Source organism: Vipera ursinii (assembly GCF_947247035.1).
Source record: "Vipera ursinii genome assembly, chromosome: 12".
NCBI lineage: Eukaryota > Metazoa > Chordata > Lepidosauria > Squamata > Viperidae > Vipera > Vipera ursinii.
Genome location: NC_139525.1, coordinates 13,320,532 through 13,344,007, shown reverse-complemented (window position 1 = coordinate 13,344,007; position 23,476 = coordinate 13,320,532). Strand labels below are relative to the sequence as shown.

At 39.9% G+C, this 23,476-nt stretch overlaps 1 protein-coding gene across 2 annotated transcripts in view; it reads left to right on the top strand.

Moving 5' to 3' along the window:
* The window catches only part of LOC310645959 (phosphatidylinositol-binding clathrin assembly protein-like), a 42,419-nt gene extending 20,259 nt beyond the window's left edge, over positions 1 to 22,160 (top strand). The window contains exons 10-20 of one of the 2 annotated variants that reach the window (XM_083372062.1): positions 760 to 883; positions 2,051 to 2,187; positions 3,588 to 3,691; positions 5,664 to 5,810; positions 6,254 to 6,364; positions 6,870 to 6,986; positions 7,081 to 7,111; positions 8,557 to 8,677; positions 10,223 to 10,279; positions 12,073 to 12,180; positions 13,364 to 22,160. In XM_083372062.1, the coding sequence (XP_083228188.1) occupies positions 760 to 883; positions 2,051 to 2,187; positions 3,588 to 3,691; positions 5,664 to 5,810; positions 6,254 to 6,364; positions 6,870 to 6,986; positions 7,081 to 7,111; positions 8,557 to 8,677; positions 10,223 to 10,279; positions 12,073 to 12,180; positions 13,364 to 13,378 (1,072 nt within the window). In that variant the 3' untranslated portion in view covers positions 13,379 to 22,160. The remainder of the gene's footprint in view (positions 1 to 759; positions 884 to 2,050; positions 2,188 to 3,587; positions 3,692 to 5,663; positions 5,811 to 6,253; positions 6,365 to 6,869; positions 6,987 to 7,080; positions 7,112 to 8,556; positions 8,678 to 10,222; positions 10,280 to 12,072; positions 12,181 to 13,363) is intronic. The other variant, XM_083372063.1, reaches the window with a different exon arrangement.
* The last annotated feature ends 1,316 nt before the right edge of the window (positions 22,161 to 23,476 follow it).

Sequence of the window (23,476 nt, the reverse complement as noted above, 5' to 3'; positions counted from 1 at the left end):
GAGGTGGTTCATTCCTGACAGAATTCCCATTTGCACACAGACAATCCTCAGCTTACGACTACCGTTGGGACCATCGCTAAGCAAGGCAGTTGTTAATTGAGTCAGGCTGTTTTGCCACAGTTGTTAAGCAGATCATTGCAGTTGTTAAGTGCAATGCTCAATTAAGCCAGTTTGGCTTCCTACATTGACTGTGCTGGTCAGAAGCTGGCTGGGAAAGTTGCAAATGGCGATTACGGTGACTCCGGGAAGTTGCAACCGTTGCAAATACATGCCGGTTGCCAAGGATCCAAATTTTGATCCTGTGACTATGGGTATGTTGCAATGGTTTTAAGTGTGAGGATTGGTCATAAATCACTTTTTTCAGTGCCCTTGTAATTTCAGACAGTCACTAGAGGAATAGTTGTAAGTCACTGATCACCTATATCTTAATATTTCCATTTCAGATTATTTATTCATGTAACTCAGGTAGCCATCCCACCTGTCCAGTCATTTGGAGATCTCTGCCCTTATTTGCAGATACTCTTAAACATCTTTTATTTGATTGGTTAAGTAGGTGAAGGATTGCAGTCTGAATGCCTTTGCATCTCTCTTTTTTTTCCCTCATCGACTTGAGAATGTTTAATTGTATGACAACAGGTCCATTCTCTTTCTGGGTAGTCCCCTGGTCCCCAAGAAAATAGGCTGGTTTTTCTCTGGGCAGCTTGTTCAACCTCAGAGCTGCTAAATGTCTGTGTGTTTGTGGGTTTTCTCTAAATTCAGAGCAAGTACTCTCTCCAGTGCCGTTTCCACCCTGGCCAACACAGGAATGTCCTTCAGTAAAATGGATGAAAGAGAGAAACAGCAAGCCCTGGAGGAGGAGCAAGCTAGACTGCAGGCTCTGAAGGTATTAACTCTTGCGTTGGTAGACGTAATAGCAGTAGCATTTAGACTTAGGAACACCCCACCCCCAATAGCACTTCACAGAGTATTCTCTGAGTGGTTTAAAATGTCAGCCTATGGCCCCCAACAATCTGGCTCCTCATTTTACTGACTTCAGAAGGATAGAAGGCTGAGTCAACCTTGAGCCCCATCTGGATCAAACTCCAGGCTGTGGGCAGAGTCAGCCTGCAATACTGCACTTTAATCTCTGTGCCACCAGGGCTAAGTAGCTCTTGACATGTAGAAGCTGGCTTTGTTGCTGTTGCTGCCACTTATTAATTTTACATGCCACCCATCTCTGAGCACTTGCAACAGCAACCTCTCCTACATCTCTTAAGAAAAGGATCACTTTCTTGCTTTTACCATTTTGTCTGAATGGTGACCCCCCACCCCCAGTTAATGGACATTTGGGGGAGCTACTGCAGTCATGTATCACGTAGTGCCATCCTAATCTCTCTGTATTGTACAATATGAGCCTTGGTGGAGCAGTGGGCTAATGCCTCCTTAAGTAACACCAGCTGCCTGCAATTAATGCAGGTTTGCATCCCACCAGGCTCAAGGTTGACTCAGCCTTCCATCCTTTCGAGGTAGGTAAAATAAGGACCCAGATTGTTGGGGGCAATTAAGCTGACTTTGTAATAATGCTGCTTGGGGTGTGTGTGTGAAAGCCCTAATAAGCAGGCATATACATAGAATGAAGGCTACTGCTAAGCTTGTAAGCCACCCTGAGTCTTCGGAGAAGGGCGGGATATAAATGAAATTAAAAATAAATAAATACGTCTTGAAGACAGCTTCGATTCATGAGTCCACACATTTGGGTTCCATTGATACCAATGAGGGGAGAGTCACATAACGTCTTGACTCTTTTCCATTGAAAAGAGGCTTGGCTAGGTCATCAGCTCATAAAATCATGTAAGTCATGTAAAAATGCCATCGCTTTCTGTGGAAAAAGCTGAGCAATCGGTTTACTTATTTGGCCGGATAGTCCTGTCACAAGACAGCGATGTGGGTTAATTTCCGCATGACAATGAAGTTTCACTTCTGGTGTATTTAACCTTTTTTGTGTGAGAAGGCTAAGGCAGCATCTACTGTCATTTTCTTTCCCTTTCTTTCCTTTTTTCCTTTTTGGTAGGAACAGCGATTGAGAGAGATTTCTGTAGTTTCCAATTCGACTTCTACTTCTGCTTCTCCAAGCACTTTATCTGGAAAGAGTGTGAACACCAATCCTGCCGTTGACCTCTTTGCAGCCCCCGCCCCAACTACCAATAGGTAGGCACCGGCTTATATTTTAGTCATGGAAAAGCTGCCAAAAAAAAAATGGAATAGGAGGGTGAATATTCATAATCTGCTTGTTTGTTTCTTTTACACTGGGAAATTAACCCAAACCTGGTGTGGGGCTTTCTGGGAGCTGAGATGGGGAGGAGCCAGTCAGGGAACATGTGGTTGCAGGCGGGACAGGCCGTGAAGGATATGATGAGAGGCTCAGAGGTGGGGTCCTTCCTTCCGGTTCTCAGTCCTCCTCCCCAGAGCATCAAAAATGTCAAATCTCTGGAACCCTGGGGGTTTTCACTGTGATTGTGAAATGTCGGATCTCTCTCAGTGTGCGAAATTGACTTTCATTTGTGATTAGTTGTGAGTGAGGGGGAGACTTGGCTTGCATCACTCACATCTGTTGTGGGGGAGAAGGGGGATGCTCTTGTGGGGTTTGGGTTTGGCTGCAACCGTAGGGTGGGAGCATCTGTTGTCATCCAGGAGTTTCTGCTGGTATCTAGAAGGACATCTAGATAAAAGAGATGTGAGACACTGTATACGTGGCAGGGCTTGAAAGATCAGTTGGATTCCTTGCTTGTGTCCTGCTCCCTCTGATGATGCTCAACCACGCACCCTTTCATCCCCTCTCATGGGCAGAATTGGGACCTCCATGGTGCTTGTGCTGGAGATTCAAATCTGCCTTCCTTCTCTGAGGAGGTCTGAAGCTACGCAGGAGTTAATGACACCATGACAATCATGGGCCTGATTCACCTTACAGTTACATATTAGATTTTTCTCTCTCTTCCCCCCCTCCCTCTCTCTTTTGTGTGTCTTGGACAAGATGCAACATGACCTGAAAAGGTTTGTGGGGTGGGGAAGACTGACCTTCACTCCTTGCCGTGGACAGATTTCTCTGAAGATTTATGAGTGAATCCCTCTAGTGAGAAAAGACCTACTAAATCTTATCTGTCCCAGGTGCCTTAATGGATCTTGAGGATTTTCAGAAGAGGCTTGGGAGTTTCCCCAAGGATCTGACGGGCAGCTCAAACAAGACGCTGGCTACAAACTTTCTTCATTTTTTTCAGGACACTTTGAATAAAAGGGAGACATTTTGTTGCCAGCTTTGCTAAAAAAAAAAAGAAGAAAAAAAAGAGACTCGGATATTTTGATACTCAAAATGAATCAACAATGGGGTTGAAATGGAATTGATTCTTGCTAAGATTTAAATATTGTATTGCAGTAAATAAAGTCTCTTGAAGTATTTCGTAAACGAATCTTGTGGAGCTGGAGATGCTTGTTAGATACCTCGTTCAGTTTTCCACTGTTCTGGAAGATTGAAGTTTCAACTTCAGCTCCCTCAGCAGATACATGGGCAATAAGTACGATTTTTGCATAACTGGTGTTCTTGAAACTTTCAGCATGCCCAACCTTTCTACCGATCTCTTCGATCTTCAACCTGCATTTGTTCCTACGGTACAAAGTACTCCAGCCATAGCAACGTCAGCAGGCAGCGCCTGGGGAGGTAAGTAGCTTTTGTACCTGAAGAGAACAGTGATGTTACTTGGAATTCTTTCCTCTGTCAATTTACCTTGAACACCTGAGCACACAACTAAGCCTCTGTTGCCATGCAACTCAGGTATCTCTTGCTTCCCCTAGCAGCTGCAGCAGAGAACTAGTGGCTAACAGTCTGGAAGAGAGCTGCTTCTGCATAGAACATATCACATTAACTTTGCTGTCTTCTTGCTTGGCCTGTTTACACACACTGGCTATTTTGTGATACTGTTATTTCCTTCTGAGTGGTTTGATTTGAACATAAACCTGAGTGAAATGAGGAGACTTGAGAAGTACGTTCTTCAGAATTTGAAGTGTAATTGGATCTAACTGAGAGAAGGGTTTTTAGACTAAGAAAGACTTCTGTTGTCATTTCAGCTTATCTTAATTAAATAGAGTAGTGTGGAATAATACTCTAAAATTATAGATTTGAACTGGGAGATTCTGGTTTAGCTCCCTGTTCGAGCACAAAGCTAACGGTGATGGTGGACCAGTCACTTCCTCTCAGCCTAACCTACCCCAGGGGATTGTTGTTGGACAAAATTAGGGGAGACTGTTACGTATGCTGTCTTGAGCTCCCGGAAAAAAGGTGGGATGTACATTGAATAATTCAATACATTGTGATTTGAATGCTTTGGGTTACTAGCATTCTGATTGCGCTAAAAAGGGTTCGTGTACCTATTCCTACATACATTGCCATTTCTCGGTTGCCTATGCAGAAACAAATTCAAGTGGTATTCTGCCAGAAAAGTTGAATTTCTGTTTGCCAGTCTGAATTGCTTCAAGGGCAAAGTGCAGATAAAATTTTCAAGCCCCCTCTCCCGGCATCACACATTCTGTAGCAAATTTGGATCACTTTTACACATCAGACAAAGCCATATGTGGTTGCTTGACTTAATGCAGTATATGAGCCTAGCCATTGTGATACTTAAGCCATGTTTTGCAGCTTAGCATGACATGTGAACGGAATCCCCGGTGTCCCAGATTTTCAAGAGTTTGGTGGTTAAGATGTACTTATAATTAAGTGCCACACAGGATTTCCTTTCTTCCTGCCTCTGTCTTTCTGCAATTCTGCACATAATTAAATCTGCTGAGGCAGCAGCAGCACATTTAACTCAGAGGCTTCACCCCGATTCTCCAGATATGTACAAGTAATAGTCCTGATAGAAATCTCAAGAGTTTCTCTGCTGCACAGTTTTCCAGCTTGTGCATTCACTTTTATATGTGGATAGGAATTCTGTGAGCAACAGGCTCTTCCCGATCTTCCATCACTTAAAAGCCAAGCAAGAGAATTACAACTGTGATTTTCAATCTTGGCACCATAATAAAATGATCTAAGCCTTTGTGGAAAGTGGCTGTCCAGACTCACCTTGTAGGGGAGATGGGCGGTGTAAAAATTTAATGAGTAAATAAAAATAAATATTTTAGGATGGAAGTTGGTGGCTCCCAAATCAGAACTATACTAAAAGCCTAAAGCAGGGGTCTTTGAACTTGGCCTTTTTATGACTTGTGGTCTTCAGCTCCCAGAATCCCTGAGCCATAAAAGGGCCACGTTTGAAGACCCTTGGCCTAAAGGGATAAGTGATCTAAGAATTCTGCTGTCAAAGTTAATCTCTGGAGAACTACAGCAAGAAAACTGGTATGAGTTGCAAACAAATTTAAGTTGGTTGGGATCAGATTTCTCCTTTTAAAAACAAACAAATTACAACTTTGCTTTTCTTTATTATCCTTCCCTGACTTGGAAACTTCCAGGTGTATTGGTTTGCAGCTCCAAGATAACCAACTAACACGTTGGTACACGTCTGGAGGGCATCCATTTGGGGGAAAAATAACCCTCACCTATGAATTCTGCAGACTGTGACTATGCTTTCTCTCCTGAACACTACTTGTCTTCTGCTTTTTCTTCTTTCCCTTTCTTATTATCTATTGCTGTCACCTGAAAGGACAATTCTCATCGACAAACGGTTGTGTTGGGTCTCCACCCCATCTGGACGTCTTTGATATGAAACCAGTGGAAGAAGCTGTAAAAAGTACAACTCCTTTTGTGAGCTCCACCTTTGGCTCCAAACAAACAGTGGAACTATTTAGTGGTAAAAAAAACAACAACACATTATCTAACTTCTTTCCCACCAATAGAAATCGTAACTGGTTCTGATATATATGTATTTCAGTTGAAGTTCAGTCTCTGCCTAAGTTTCCGCTCAAAAATATGTTGCCATTCTATTTCATTCAATGAATGATTACGGTGATTTTCATTTGGACGGCAAGTGGCATAATTCTATGCAAAGTGCATGTTTTGTGTTTTATATATTTTTATAATAGTAGAATACATCGGGATGCCTTTCATTTACTTCTACATTCTGCACTTAAATGCTGCCTGCCCCTTGCTTAGTTTCATTCTTTGCTATCTGCCAAGATGAGTGTAATGCTCCTTCATTTTCTCCTCTGGTTTTGGGGTCTTTGTAATAGTTTTTGTTGTTATTTTAGCCTGCAAGGCTGTTTAATTCTGTCAATCTGACCAATATTTTGCTAGGCTACCCTCTTCATTCTGCATCACAGAAAACAACCTCTTCAACAATCAATGTGGACTTTGATGCTGTCTTTGGTGGAAAATCGACTGTAAATGATTTTGGAACTACAACAGGTAAAGTTCTTTTTTTTTTACCCTCATGTCTTTTTTAAAGCTTAGTTTAGCTTTACGCTTCTCTAAATAATGTAATTTATTAAAAAGCCTTGCTGGAAAGTCACATGCTCTTAAGAGGAGAGGTTTATAATATCTAAACAATTTGCCCATTGACTAATAATACCTCCATCTTTTACCTTGATAGTGATTCCCTTTTGTAAAAATGTAAACACAACTTAATAGCTTACAGAACTGTTTTGGAATTTAAAAGCTGTGCTAGTATATTCATATTGTGGCTTGTTAAGCTGTGTTGTGAATAAACCTTGTCTGCTTTTACATGGCCACTTCATATCAGAGAAAAAGTCAAGAAGTCACATTAGCCCTTTTAAATCATGGTATCATATCCTGCCTTTGAAAACCATAAACCAGCTTCTTCTATCTTCTATGTATCTTATAATTTTAGGAGGCCAAGATAAAATTGCCTGTGCATGACCTTAGTTCTTAATGAGTTACCCCTAATTTTCAGATGATGTTTTACAACCAACAGTAGGTGCACAAAATCAGAGAGGAAATGTAATTGGGCAACAAAGTGGGAAGATTTTGGCCAATGACCTTGATTCCTCACTTGCTAATCTAGTAGGAAGTAAGTACAAAACTTTTTCAATGTAATTCCATATTTTTATATAAAGGAATCCCCATTTTTAAAAATTAAATTATTTTAATGGGTTTTCTTGCAGATCTTGGATTTGGAGGGACACCACCTAAAAAGTGAGAAAACATACATATTTTTATCTTGAAATAATTGCTTTATATGTTGATAAACAGCCCTTATAGTTGTTATATTTAAGCCGGCTTTCCACAGCCTGATCCACTGCAGCAGAACAATTATGAGAAGTCAGCAGTTGAAGAAGCTTGCTACATTTTGTTGAAACAGAGACATTGTAATGTTTCATGTTAGTAAACAATATAGTTTGTTTACCCAAAGTAATGCCTGTGAATATACTCAAAATATTTACAGCCTGTGAAAAGCACACAGCCATTTGCTTGCTATCAGGTTTCTGTTCTAATTGCTCAAACAGATCTCATAATCAGAAAATTACCCAGTTGAATAGCATTGTTTGAACAGTGAAAAGTTTCGGCATTTAGGGGCTATTTAACCTATCCCTTTTAACCTTGAGGGGAAAAAAAAATACATTCAAGCATTAACACAGTAAAGGCCTCAGTGTAATACAGGTGGTCCTCAACTTGCAACCGTTTGTTTAGTGACTGTTCAAAATTACAATGGCACTGAAAAAAGTGACTTACAACTTTTTCACAGTTACGACCTTTGCAGCCTCCCGATGATCATGTGATCAAAATTCAGATGCTTAGCAACTAGTTCGTATTTATGACCGTTGCTGTGTCCCACGCTCACGTGATCCCCTTTTGCGACCACCTGAAAAAGCAAAGTCAGTGGGGAAAGCCAGATTCACTTAAGAATCATGCTGCTAATTTATCAGCTGCAATGATTCACTTAACAACTGTGGCAAGAAAGGTGGCAAAATGGGGCAAAACTCTTTTAATGTCTCATCCAGTTCCTTTCCAGGCAAAAATGTGTATTAAAACAAAATGACCTTTTTAATGCCTATTTTTTTTTTAGAAAATCTAAAGTTTGATGCAGTGGTTAAGGTGTGCTGGTTTTGAAACTAGGAGAAATGAACTCTAGTCCCGTCAATTAAATAAATCTTCTTTATGGTCATTGTCCAACATAAGAAGGATGGAATGCAAACAATTTTAAAAGCTAAAAAAAAAAAATACAAAATGCATAGAGCTAAAAACATTTTAAAATGCTGAAACATTATTATTAAAAAAAACACTGCATTCAACTCTTCTTATGCTATAGCCTGTGTCTGTAATAAGGTTTTGATTGAGTTCTAATCCCACCTTAGGGATGAAAGCTTACTGGATGACTTTGGGCCAGTCCCATTCTCTCAACTCAACCCACCTCACAGGGCTTTGATTGTGGAGGAAGAAGAGGTATTAGGTTTGCCACCTTGAGTAATTTGTAAAAACAGTAAAGGTGGAATAAAAGTCAAATCGACCAATCGATCTGAGGAATGTTAGCAGTTGTTCAGAGGTTTCTTTGAGTTGCCCACTAATTGTAGTGATGAGAATATGGCAGAAGCCCTGATAGGTTGCTGAATAAGACTGCTTTGTTGTACAATTTCCTTTAGATCTGATATGCAGTGGAATCAGCCCACAGAGAAGAAACTGACTGGGGGTAACAACTGGCAAGCAAAAACAAGCACCTCAACTACGTGGAACACCGTTCCTGCACCTCCTGCTCCACAGATGGTACGGACATTCTTGTAAATAATAAATAATAAATTCTTGTAACTAATAGCTTACATTGTGCTCACAGTTTCATTTTTTTATAAAATTTTAATTTTTAAATTTCAATTTAAATTAGTATTTATTTATTTTAATTCTTACTTTTAAAAGAGCCTTGGTGGAGCAGTGGGCTAATGCCTCCTTAAGTAACACCAGCTGCCTGCAATTAGTGCGGGTTCGAGTCCCACCAGGCTCAAGGTTGACTCAGCCTTCCATCCTTCTGAGGTGGGTAAAATGAGGACCCAGATTGTTGGGGGCAATTAAGCTGACTTTGTAATAATGCCGCTTGGGGTGTGTGTGTGAAAGCCCTAATAAGCAGGCATATACATAGAATGAAGGCTACTGCTAAGCTTGTAAGTTGCCCTGAGTCTTCGGAGAATTAAAAAAAATTAAAATTAAAAAAATGGGAAGTTTGCATTTCTCTTTATTGTAATTAGGACTTTGAAATTAGAGGGCTGATGTGAAATGACAGAACAGCGTTTCTCAGCCTTAGCCATATTATGAAGGGTGCGCTTCAGCTTCCAAAATTCCCCAGCTAGCATGAAGTCTATCCATTATAAAATCGCCACGGTTGAGAAACACCGTAATAGCATATGAAGACTGCAAGGTTTGGACTTGAAATAGATGTGCTATTATTTACGAGATTGTCCATTTTGTAAATAAATTAGACGTAGTAATAGCAGTCAGCAAGAAGCACTATGATCTCATAACGGTGTAATGTACTACATAGGTAAAGGTAAAGGTTCCCCCGCACATGCGTGCTAGTCGTTTCCAACTCTAGGAGCCAGTGCTCATCTCTGTTTCAAAGCCGAAGAGCCAGCGCTTGTCCGAGGACGTCTCCGTGGTCATGTGGCCGGCATGACTAGACACCAAAGGCGCACGGAGCGCTGTTACCTTCCCAGCGGAGTGGTCCCTATTTTTCTACTTGCATTTTTACACGCTTTCGAACTGCTAGGTTGGCAGAAGCTGGGACGAGTAACTGGCGCTCACTCTGTTACGCGACACTCGGGATTCGACCCGCCAAACTGCCGACCTTCTGATCGACAAGCTCAGCGTCCTAACCCACTGAGCCACCGCGTCCCTTATAATACTACATAGTGTCCTTCAAATGATGTGGTTGGGACTTGTGTGATGTCATTTGCTGCCATCCTTGAATGCATATAGCAGCTAAGGTACTGTCAGAAGAAAAGTCTACGTATTTCCAGTATGCTTAATGTTGGCCAGAATGCAGAGAGCTAATTGGTTTTCATAAAAACTACCACTCTTCTTGTATCATAAACTACTTTTGACACTTTTTTGAGATTTACAGTATCGTCAACTGTAATTTGGTATTAAATGGATGAACCTTGGACTTATCTCTTTCCTTCCCCATTTCTGTGCTGTGATCCAGTTATTTTCTTCAGTCAGCCTTATTAAAATATATCTTTTAACTAACTTGTTTGTTGTTTTCAGAAAAGGTAATACTGTAGTCAGATGTTACATGCAGACTGTTTTATTCTTCCATCATAGGTACCTGCTCCAGTAACCTACCCAGTAAATACACCTCAAGTGCCTGTGTATGGAATGGTAAGTTACTTAGGGTTGATAAGTTTATGTTTATATGGCAGAGATACCCTTTCCCCCAGTTTTAATATCTCATTCTCTAAGATTATGTAGAGGAGTGGCAGAACGAGGGGTGGAGTTTAAAGAGGAAACAGCCTATAATATCTTTGTAGCCTTAAATGGGTTAAATCCAACCCTCTTTGAATTCATTTAACTTTTATCTAGTGTCAAAATAGTGCTAAACATTAGCTGAGTAGATTCTTCTGCATAGGTATGAGCAATAAATCAGTTTTAATTGTAATTTCATGTGCGGTCCTAGTCTTTTGCACCTGACAGCTTAACATGTTCTACATTGGGTAGCATCTGCTTACTCAGGAAGTTTATGCAAGATTCATAATCTTTATATTAAGCACATGCCATATTTGGACAATAAACCTGCATAATAGAAAACTAACATACTGTTTGTGCTGGGATTTTTTTTATAACATAACAGAGCTGGGTATATTTGAAACATTTAGAAGACATGCTTTTGGTCTTGCATGATTCCTAAATGAGAAACGAATATTAAATATTTTCTGATTATCCCATAACGATCCCAACAAAGCTGACGAGTAAAGGTGGCAGAGACGTTTGAATGTATAAATACTTGGATGGGGATTGAATATTGTTGAGCCATGTTGATTACCCAATCCTGGCTGAATCCCAGGTAGACAGAATTATTTATTTATGTTTGTGGAAAGCCATCTCGGCAAGTGATTCTGGGCAACAAACAAATCTTAAAATTAGTTAAAAACAAATTGTGTCACAATTATAAAGATGCTAGCACCTCCTGGAGATCAGATCCTTCACACATTTGGGGGCCTTGTCAGACAGGTTGGAGCCATCCTAATACTTGGAGAAGGAATGTTCCATAGGGCAGGTGCTAAGGCAGACAAGGCACACCTCCTGGGCCCTGCCAACCAGCATTCCTTAACCAACCCAGAGCATCCCCATTCTGCCAGACTGTTGGGCGGAAACAACCGGGGAAAAGATGATCCCTCAAGTAACCCAAGCTAGGATGACAGCCAGCATCTTGAATTGCATTCAGAAGCATGCTGGCAACCACTGCAGTTCTCGACTTAATGGTGGTTCGTTTGTTGAATAACCAACATCATTTTCTACCTGTGCAGCTCCATCCTGCACTAGTTGAAGCTTTTGAATGCTGTTGTAAGGGCATTATGCGATACAACCAACCCAGCTAAATAATTCTGGGTACAGTCTAAGGTTCAGCCAGGATTGATAGGTGGTCATCATGACTATGTTGGGAATATGAGCATTCTCCCCCCCCCCAATCTGATTTTTCAAATAAACTTACTAAAATACAACTTGGTTCTACTTTGTTAGACTAGAAAAGAAAATGAACATGACAGTTGCTAGAGTTTGGCATCACTCTCCCTGAACAACTAGTAAGAAAAGCTGCTAAGTTTTTTCTTATGCAGTGGTGGCCTGCTAAGGTGGTTACCTTTAGTGAATGCAGATACAGCATCTGTTCCAGGACTTGTCCAAAGATGGTCCTTCTTTGGGAAATCCTCATGGTGTCTCCTGAATGGAAGATTATGCTGTACAGCAGGGATCTCCAAACGTGGCAACTTTAAGACTTGTGGACGTCAACTCCCAGAATTCCCTAGACCGCATGACCCCTGGCTGGGGAAGACCTGGAGATCTCTGCTGTACACTGTTGTTTGGCTCGCATTTGTGACGGCAGGAAAATGAATTACATTGTGACTTTTCAAGCTGGGAGAGCAATGAATGACTTTAGGCGTTCTTTCTACCTTCAGGTACCTACTCAGATTGGAACTGCCCCTATTATGACACCTCAGCCTATGATTTATACCCAGACCGGTCTAAGGCCAAACAATCCTTTTGCACCTATCTCTGGAACACAGGTTTGTGGTGATTTTTTTCTTCTTCTTCTCCTAAATGAGAATGTGAATGTTAAAATGTTTTGCTGACATTTTGCCACAACCCCTTAAGCGTTTTGTTGATGGGTCCTTAGCTCGTTCAAGTTTTTTGGAAAGATTTTAAATAAAGAGTTGGTTAGCACTTCAAGGTGAGGTTATGAGTGGATTTATAAAAGCAGTACCCAGAAGAGGAAAAAGAAACAATAGAATCCTAAGATCCCAGGAGACGGGGAGACTGAGAGACGGGGAGAGAGAGAGAGAGAGACAAAAACAATAAGTTAAAATCCTGCTTTTCACAATGGAGACAGCAAGCAAATGATAGCAAGAAGTCAGATTCTATCTGGTTTACAGATTGTGGAGAATTGGGTGAAGAACTGTAAGAAGACAAGTGGAGATGGTAGAAGTGAACAAAACACTTCCAACACCTTTAAGACAAAAAATGGAATAGAAAACACACAATCAGTAATATGAATAGAATTGCAACAGAAGTTAGATGCGAAAAACAGAAAGCAGCATTGGGTTGTGATAGATCTTGAAGTTGGCCTACAGCAGGGGGTCTTCAAACTTGGCCCTTTTATGACTTGTGGACTTCAACTCCCAGAATTTGTCAGCCAGGCACACTGGCTGAGGAATTCTGGGAGTTGAAGTCCACAAGTCATAAAAGGGCCAAGTTTGAAGATCCCTGGCCTACAGGCTTGTTTTTCAGGATTTGGCAGGTGAATGTCAAATTCTCAATCATCCAGGTCGTGATTGTCCCAAAGGTGCTTTTCAAAAGGCAACTGGACTTTCTTAGCTTGCTTTTCCTTGAAAACATTTGCTTTTATTTATTTTATATAAATAAAATTATTATTATTATTATTATTATTATTATTATTATTATTATTATTATTATTATTATTATTATTATTATTATTATTATTCTCATCCAAGAAGCTTCTTCAATTCTAATAAGAGTTAGAACTTATGAAAGTGATATTTAAATTTTTAAAAATTGCTATTGTCTTTTTCAGCAGTGGGTCTGTCATCATCTGATGGTGCTAAGAACTATTGCAAGGGCAAAACGTGTTAATGTTTGCATCTCTCATTTAACTCAGTTTTCTGAAATGCCCAAATAACTTTGAGTATTTTTCTTAATAGTTTTAATTTGGCTTTGTTTCTTCTGTTACAGATTCAGTTTATGTAGATCTGCCAAAACAGCAAGATTATTTGACAACCAAATATTGGTAGAGAGAAGATGAAACTTTCAGACTGCAGCCTTTGCCAGAGCTCATACTTGCTCCGTGTATACTATAAAATTACTTTTAATTGCTGTGCTTTAGAGATTCTTTTTATAACAGTCCCTATGGTCTGAAATCATGTATGGGTTTGGATGGGGTTAAAATTGTTTTCCACGAGAAGTTTTAAGTATTTTGAAGCTAAAGGTCATCCAGGTTCAAAAAGAATGTCCCACTTGTTGCTTTTAAAGACAAGCTTACTGAGGAATCCTTGGAAGGAATTATCTTTAATTTTGAGCCTGTAATAAGCAAGTGGACAGCCTCAAACTTCTATTTATTTCCCCCCTGAAACTAATCATGGGCACTATAGAGCCAAGTTGAGCAATAAACCTTTTAGATATTCTGAGGGACTACCAGAAACAGTAAGTACATGGACAGGAGTAAATCCCGCATTATGAGTAAAGCTGGTTATCTTGGGAAATCAAGCTGTTTTTCCTCGTATTGGGCTAGCTTCTTCTGATTCATGGATTTTATACTGTGAGTTTTGAAACTCTGTGAATCAACTTTAATTAAACGGGGCCATTGGCATTAACTGAATTGCCCGTTAATGGAAAACAGATTAATTGGAATTCAAGCAGAGGGATAGTTTAGCCCAGCTGTAGGGCTACCCTTGGGCCAGGTCGGGGGTGCTGGAATAGTGTATTCCTGAGCAGTGTGTGAGATTCTGGTGTGAATGGCCACAGCTGCAATACTTTATGCGAGTAGCATTGCTTTTTTTTGACTCTGGTGAGAGTTGACTTCTATCCTGGCTAAAAACAACAACAGCCAGTAAATGGTCAGCCAGAAGTTGTAAGTCTGGGAGGTTGCATTTTTCGTTGTGCTTCATCACGTTCGGTGGTGCACTTTTAAGAACTGGAAAGGTGGATTTCTGAACGGTCCATCCATGGCGTAGCTTAGTTTTTGTTAACAAGGGAGACAAGGAAAAGGTGCCCGTAAAACTACGTACAGTAACATTTTTTAGGGGAAAGAAGTGTAAATAATGTGTAAACCTTTTAAGGACAGAATTTCTCCAGAATTGCAGGATTTTTTTTCTTGTTTATCTTTGTAATATTCAAAATATGAATATTTACCACTTAAAGATATACAGCTCCAAATTTCTTTGGTATTGAAAAGCTCAAGCTATTATTTCTGAAAATACGTGAGAGATTACTGCAGCTTAGGAGAGTGTATGTAATGCGGTGATTCAACCTGATGGTCCATAATTTTCAACTCTCCTTCAAAACATCATGATGATGATGATGATGATGATGATGATGATAACAATAACAGTAATAAGGATAGATTAACCAATACCATGGGACTTGACCCAGCTTATTCAGGATGTATTAACAGTTTGTAAGCCGCCCTGAGTCTTCGGAGAAAGGCGGGATATAAATGGAATTAAAAATAAATAAATAAAAAACAGGGAATTGCAAGAAATTTGGATTTAAAATCCCTTTTTAAAATCAAAGAAGAGTTCTAATTAATAGAAGAATTGACTCCTTTATATCACTGCCAGGCTTCTGGTGTTAGGCCCGTTATCACAGCAATAACAGGACAAAGGATATCAAATAATGTTAGTGTGGCTCTTTAGTAAAATTTTCCCCTATTTGGTCACATATTGTTAAAATACAGCAATTGATCTTGCTCTTTCAAGCATTTGCAGAATTGTGGGGTTTGTTCCTAGCAAAAAGGGATTTAACAGCAAAGAAAACAAAGGAAAAAAAACATTTTTGCAGATCAGAATGTCAAATTCAGAAAACCATTTTTTTTCTTCTATACATGTCTTTTGTGTTTGTTAATATTGTGCCAAGAATGTAAAAAAAAAGCCTGCTTCAAAAAGGATATACTTGTTTTGTCAAGCTAAACATGATTTTTTAAAGGAAAGAATCATTTTTTACATATGTGTTTGCAATTTGTAACCACTAACTTTGTATGGATTAAATGTGCAAGTGGAAAAAAATGTTTTAGACCAAATCTTCGACATGTACTGACAAAGACGTAAACTGGATGCATGTAATTAAATGTGGAAAGTGAATTTTCAAGGGCTTTTGATTTTAATGTATTCCCCAGGTTTGCCCCAAACCAGTATTTATTTTGACCCCATATAAGCTGGAGCAATTGATTTGTGGGATTTCTTTGAATTGATGTTTTCATGCATTAATTTAACTAATCCTCATATAAGATTGTACAAACTCGCCTTCCCATCGATTTTCACTCAGTCCAGTTTAGGCAGGTATGTGTTTTGAATAACATAGGTTTTATAATAAATTAGAAATATTTTATCACAGACATTGTGATCATGTGAAGTTTAACACCATAATATAAGCAGCAAGCTTTTTAAATCCCAGAGATTATTGTCTAATCATGGAATTTTAATGATGTTTAATTTATTATATTTACGGGCTGCAATCTTACAGCAGGGAACATCTTGCAATATCCATCTCATCAGAGAGAGAGAGAGAAACTCTCCAGATGAAAGTATGTTCTTATGTTATTGCTTGATATAATATTATGTGTACTTACTGATTTTATTGTAATAATAGTAATTCATAATAATAACCACAATGTTCCCATTGCAACATATTGATGTATAAAATTTCTAATATTTACAAATTCTTCCCTCTATTTAATATCCAGTACAGTTCATAAAAACAGACTTTAATTTCTCTGTAGCTTGTTACTTCCAGCTCAGCCACTGAACATGCACAACCTATTGTGCCTGCAAAACCTTTCACCAGTTCACACACAACCTGTAACAACCTCTTTCTTAGAAGGTACACATAAGATTGTATTCTCCTTACACCTTTCCAGTGATCTTCTAAATAAACATGGTGTCCAGTTGACCCTGTGAATAACACTGTTCGTGAGCTGCAGTTGATAGCATAATGATGTGTTTTTATGCCTTTGATCTGTGTGGTTTCTATCAGGATCTCATCCCATCTTTAACAGGCTTCTGTTTTTATCATATCCAAGTCCTGGATGTGATTATATTTTAGCTGAGTTTAGACAATAAGCAATTTTGCTTTTGTTCTGTCAAGCAGTGGTTTCTGAACCACAGCTGTCCCTAGTTGTGTATATCAGCTGTAAATATTAGCTTTGGAATTGGAAGTAATCTCTAGTATGTAGTTCTCTGGGTGATGTTTAAATAATATTGCTTAGTTACCAGGCCTTTAATTAGATAAGGTGGGAGTTGTCTGTATCTCCTGACCAGCCACTGTGTCATGGAATTGCCCCCTCCCATTAAACTGGCACAAGAATGGACAGTGAAAAAAATGGCGTCAGGACATTACGCCCTGGGTGGTAGTGCTTGTGACTGAACTGAAGAGCTGACTCTGCAGGACAGGAATTGCATTCATAGAACAGTTTGGCAGAAGTACCCCTGCACTGAAAAACTGGAGTCTTCCTGTCTCCCTGACGGTGGCTGCAGCGCTGCAGTTCCTTGCTGCAAGATTGAAAGATCTTTAAAATAAAATTTAAAAAAAAACAAGTAGTAGAGCTGGGTAAGTGATCTATGTTCATTTTATTGCAAGTGTTTTTGCACCTGCCGCAGCTGAAATTTTCTGTCTTCGTGCCAGAAATTACCATTGTAGAGGCAACTGTACCATTTTCAACTTCCAGTTGGCTAAAGGTTGTTTACAGTGATTTTTAGTGTTGTTATAGTTGAATGGTCTTGACACGTTGGACAGTAAGTGTATATGTTGTGCATACTTAAAACAGTCCCCCCCCTCCCTGATTTTTTATATTTATTTATAGAGCGAAGTGAACTTCCTAGAAAGTTTATCAGTCAACTGTATCCCAGCCAAATCCAGGAACACTCCAGTCTGAGACTTAAGCACATGAACTAACATTGTAACGCACCTGATCTCATATGCCTTAGGAGGTTATCATTAGGGCTGGACAGGCCTTCAAAAACAAATCCAATCCCAGTAGGTGCTTCGGAGCACAGATGCAACACCTGACTGCAACTCTGTAAAGCACTTGAGTTTGGAGGATTGTGTGGTGGCTCTCTGCTCATGGCCTCAGGAAAAGACGGTGATGCTTTAAAGAGGGACCAGGAAGTTTCATCTTTGTGTTCCTGAGCGCTCCACAGTAGTGCAATATATGAAAATAATGCACAGAAAATTTTAAAGGAGAAAAATCATGTTCAAAATTAGCACTTGCCTATCCAGTATTGAACACGTCCTTGTAAATATACTGGTGATGCTAAAGAAGATTAATATAATGAGTGTAATATTTCGCCCATTAACATTTTTATTGGCAAATTTTTCTAGTTCTCAAATGTTTGCTATAAGAGAGAGGATACTTCCTATTATGCTCATTTTACACCAGTGGTGAATTTAAGGTTTCTATTTAAAAGAAAAAAAAAAGCTAACCACAAATAGGATGAATTTGCCTGTTTTATGCTACCCATTATTTACTGGGAAATCAGCCCAGTTAAGTCCAGCAGGCCTTAATTTGCAACTAATCTCAGTCTGAAATTGGGACATCCTGGCTTTAGCTATCAATACTCTTTTTTATGACTTGCCAAAATTAAGACAGCAGAAAGAAATGAACTGCAGATATTCAGAGATAGCATTTATCAAAGGTTCTGCCTGTTGCACATACATCCACTAATAAGGCCTTGTATGTCGACATCATTTCTTGTTTCCCCCTTATAATAGTAACATTGGGATTTGGGTTTTTCATGTTTCCAAGAGAAGCAGGATGGATCTGAAGATGGCTAGATGCTTGTTTGGGAACATTTGCACAGCCGCAGCTCCGTGTTGAGCTGTTAGGCAGAGCTGTGGACTGCCGTCTGGCTTTTAGGAAGTTGAGTGAGATTCTAGAAAATGCTGTTGGGCACGCCTTGTGTGTCAATTCAGCACCATGCACAGTGGCAACATGTCTCCTAGAATGCTGGGCATGTATGTGGTCTTGGCATCCAGAAATGAGGTGACCTAAGAGATGCGCTCTTGCCTTCCCTCCTGTCTCCATGGGCGATCTTCCCTGATGCTAGAAATTAACTTGGTGTAGAGAAACGTCTGCAGCTGGTGAGCTGCCCAATACTAACATTTTGGGGCAAGGTCCTGTGTGTGTGTGTGTGTATGTCTCCTGATTGGCATATGGCATGTTGGCATCCCAGTTGAGCTGCCGTTCTCGTCCCACTGTTCTGCCTAGCTGGCCCTACAGGAGGGGAAAGCTAGATTTTGTCATACTTGAAAAAAGTCTGTTCTGAATTGAAGGTTCCTTTTTCTAAAGGAACACATTTTACAAAGAACAATAAAATATTTTTAGTCCTCTGTATATAGTAAGGATAAGTACCATTTTTTAAGGCAAGACTTTGGGGAGGGGGTGGTGGTGTTGAAATGTTACCTTTAAAATTGAATACAGGGTGTACATACAGGAAGTGGTTTTATTTTGGGTTTTTTTTTGGTTTGCTCTTTTTTCAGGTGCGGTTTGAGAATTTGTTGGGATATCAGCTTTTGAGTAGAATGCACTGTGGATCAGTGCTTTTATTTGTACATGAAAGGGAATCCCATTTTTTTTTTCCTCAAGTAGTTTACATTTTGAGGATAATGCTGAAATGCATTGCGTACTGCTCGCTTATTTCCATTCTAAAGATTATATTTTTGAGTTAGGGAAACGATGTTTTCACTGCAGTTTCTAGAAAATGTTTAGAAATAGAAAGGTTTCTTCTGATTCTGGTGTGCTTTGACTTCTTGATTGTCAGGTACCGATTGAAAAACATAATTGTGTCACTCATTTTCTCTCTCTGGCTGTCTGTCACTCATTTTAAATACTGTAATAACTGGTGCAGTCTTGCTTCTCCTTTTGTCTCAGCCTTTCATAGTTGTTTCTGTAGTATTCTCCAAAACTAGTAAATCTTTGGATGTATTTGTATTCGTGTATCCAGTGGTTGTAGGATTCAGACCAGGGATGGGGAACTATGGCCCCTTCATGACCTGTGGACTTCAACTCCCAGAATTCCTGAGCCAGAAATGCAGCATCGTTAACTCTGATTTCTCTTTTTCCCCCCAAGTGTTTTGCTATGAAAGCCGTAGAAGGTTTGCAGTTTAGCTAAGCTTTAAAGCAGATTTTAGGCCATGTGGTAGAGTTGGACTCAGACTGTAGTAGTGGCATTTTGAGTCCTGCTGAAAAAGATTGTAATGTGATTCCCATTTAAACAGGTAAGAGTGAAATGAAAGCAACTTAGTCTTCATCTAACCCACCAGGCTGAATTAGTGGCGCAGAAGCCCATCAGCAAGTTTGCAGTGGGCAGCTTTTGAATAGTTCTCAAGCACCCTTTACCGTTCCTCATATTTATGGGGGCTGCTGGGAACTGCTGCTGAAGAGATCCCCATCTCAGCTACTCTGTTCACTTGGGAAGGCAGAGGGCAGGTTCAGCTTTTGTTGTGTCTGGCAATTGACAACTGAGCTTTTCTATATAGATCATGGATGTCAAATTCGCCACCTCACGTGACGTGTTGCAACAACCTATCGTGACTTTCTTTGCATTGCGTTGCATTTTTTTTGCATTGGGGTGGGCACGGCCTCCGTATGATGCAGCCAGCCCACAGGCCGGCAGTTTGACACCCCTGGCCTAGATCAATGTCTCTTAACCTTAGCAACTTGGGAAGACTTCCAACTCTCAGAATTTTCCAGTCTGCTGACTTCCTGGGGAATTCTGGGAGTTGCAGTCCAGACCTCTTCGAAGTTGCCATGGTTGAGAAACACCGATCTATTCTAGATGGTCAATTGGCAGAGTTGGAAGGGCAAACGAAATAATAAAAAGATCACATTTCCTACTTTCATTTTTAAGCCGTTGTCAGATAGAACAGGGTGTGGATTAAGATACCGATAGGCAGTGAGGGCGGCAAGATCTGCCCCACGTGCGCATGCAAAAGAGGGGGGGGGGAATTCTGTGCCAAAAGGTGAAGACCCCTTGAGTCATTCTTAAACTCCCAAAGATTAAATGGACATTTTGGGACAGCTTTGTGGAAGTGTTTGTGGCTGCCTAATTTGGCTGTGTGTGTGTGTGTGTGTGTGTGTGCGCGTGTGTGTGACTTCCCATGCAGTCTACGGCCTGGCGGTTTCTAATTGTAATTTCTAATTAGTCCCTCCAATTTGATTTGACCCGAGTTTTGTTTTTCTTTTTTAAGTTCAGCTATGACTGGCTAGGTCAGGGGTAGGCAACCTCGGCTCTTTTATGATTCATGGACTTCAACTCCCAGAATTCCTGAGCCAGCCATGCTGGCTCAGGAATTCTGGGAGTTGAAGTCCATGAGTCATAAAAGAGCCGAGGTAGCCTACCCCTGGGCTAGGTACTCATTCTGTTGTGAAACTCCCAAGTTTGCCAAAAGCATCAGAGGTTGCTTGCTCCCTGTACAAACGACAGTATTTAGGAAAGGGTTGCAGCTGTGCTCCTAAATCCCCCCCCCTTTTTTTTAGAAGCACATAAAATGCAACTGCACATTTCTCATGGTGTCTAGTTTGTAGGGCCTTTTTTGTGTTCAGTTGAACAGCCAGGAAAACTACGCTAAGTTAATCTCACAACCATAGTTGATGGTGAAGCCCTGAGTGCCAGGCCTCCCTGCCAAAGTAGCTTCGCACAGCCAAAAGGAGAGAACGTTGCCTGTCATTTATGTTGGTGAACTTGGTGAGCCAATGACACACATCCAGTATTGGTGGAAGCAGGGTAAATTGTGGTAAATTCTCCGTCTTGTACCACTAATTCTACTTAACCTGTGAGCCATTTTTTCTTGGGTTTTTTTTTTACAAAGTATGTATCTGCACCACCCATACAAGTACTTTGGTTGCAACAAACCTATTCTGGAAATACAGATACTTTGTAAGTAAAGTCTGCAATTTGAGGTCTCCGAAGCCAATGTTATTCAGAAAAAATACCCATCTGTTGTTGAATATAAATACAGTAGATGGAAAACCTTGTTTTGGTTCTCTGAAATGCATATTTTTAGAATTCAAAGGCCAGCAGTAGTTGCCGTAGTACTTGGGTGACAGATGACAAAGTTATTGAATGTTGTCTGAGTATCGTGTAGCCAAATTACAAAAAGTTCCAACTAGAATATAATAGAAATGTACGGTTATTCACACAAATTTCTCTCATTCATTAACTGAAATTATTGTGAACTTCATGCAGTAGTTCTAGTGAAAACCACTTGAACCATTTAGTTGTAAATTGCAATTTACCAGGATTGATACTTGTATGTAGATCTTATTTGAAGTAATTGTAAGCCTAAAATCCAAGTACAATTAAAATTCCAAGATGTTTTTTGTGTCAGTAAGACACTATTGAAGGAATGTAACCTTTATTTTGAAAATGCTTAATGGATTTCTGTAAAAGTGCTTGTATTTTTTCATATTTGAAATGTTTTTCTAAGTTGACATTTTTGTTCAACATTTGAAACATAATTAAGTATGTTGTGATATTCTGTTTGAACTTCTCAAAGTATTTATTTTGCCCACCTCATGTTAGATTGCAAAAGTGTTGGAGAACACATCTAGCTATCAAAAGCTTTTTCAGTTTAAGCACACACACACACACACCCGCCACTATTTTTCTGAAATATTTTGTTTGCCATGTTAACACTTCAAAGATTTTGGCGCTAACTGGCTTGACAGCATATAAAACAAGGAAGTGGTTGAGACTATTGTATAGACTCCATTTTGTTAATGAAACAGGTTTTGGAAAATAAACTTTGGCACAAAGTGTTTTGGCTCTGTTTTGTATTCAATCAATTCGATAATTTTTAATTTTGCTCAATTGAAACATTAGCTAGTCAGCTACTACGTAAGTCCCTACAGTGGTATTGAAGAGGAAAGCCTTTTTTCACACACACAAAAAACCAAAAACCCCAACCTTTCCTTAGAAGATTCAATCATGTTAATCTAATATACTGTAAACCTTTAACAGAAGGAACCATGCCTAAAAATTCTCCAAAGGTGTCAGCAAAGAGCAACTAATATGGGGCTTCAACTAGTTTTCAGAAAGTAATATCTGAGCAATTCCCATCGTCCAGTACGCTCACACAGAGAAGGCCTCCTCAGGGTACCGTCGGCTAGACAATGTCGGCTGGCGAACCCCAGGGGAAGGGCCTTCTCTGTGGCAGCGCCAGTCCTATGGAATCAGCTCCCCCCTGAGCTTCGGATGACCCAAGATCTCCAGTCCTTTTGCCGCGGCCTCAAAACACTCCTTTTCCACCTGGCTGACCTGGACTGACAGGCATTTTAATTATGTTTACAATTTTTAATTTATTTTTAATTTTAATTTATTGCACAGATGACTTTAATTTTATCTTACGGTAATTTCTGTACTTATTATATGTTATTGTTGTTAGCCGCCCTGAGTCCTTTGGGAGATAGGGCGGGATATAAGTCCCATTAATAAATAAATAAAATAAATTCTAGCATTAGTCTTTCCTAAATTAGATAGCCTTCAGTTTGTCTCATAGTTCATCTTGTGTGATGGGAGTTGTAGTCCAACCATGGTGCCTCCTTAAGGTTACTTCAAAGGGCCTAGAAAGCAAAGCAGATTCTGCTTCTCCTTACTGCTTCATTGCATCCACATGCTTTAAGGGCTTTCTGGACTTCAGTTTTAAAATTGATCCAATATGCATCGAGTCGTTTTCAACTCGTAGCAATTTTCTCCACAATCATCTGTCCCTAATCTTAAGATAAGAGTTGGAAGGGACCTTGGAGGTCTTCTACTCCAGCCTTCTGCTCAAACAGGAGACCCCATGCCATTCCAGACAAATGATTGTCCAGTCCCTTCTTAAAAGCCTCCAGCGTTGGAGCACCCGTAAATTCTGGAGGCAAGCTGTTCCACTGGTTAATTATTCTCACTATCGGGAAATTTCTCCTTAGTTCTAGGTTGCTTCTCTCTTTGTTCAGTTTCCATCTGTTGCTTCTTGTCCTGCCTTTAGGCGCTTTGGAGAATAGGTTGACCCTTTCAAATCAGCCTACTCCCTTCCCTCAAGGCCACTGCAGCCGAGTGCCTCCACCTTGCTGCTGTCCTCATCTTTCCTTCC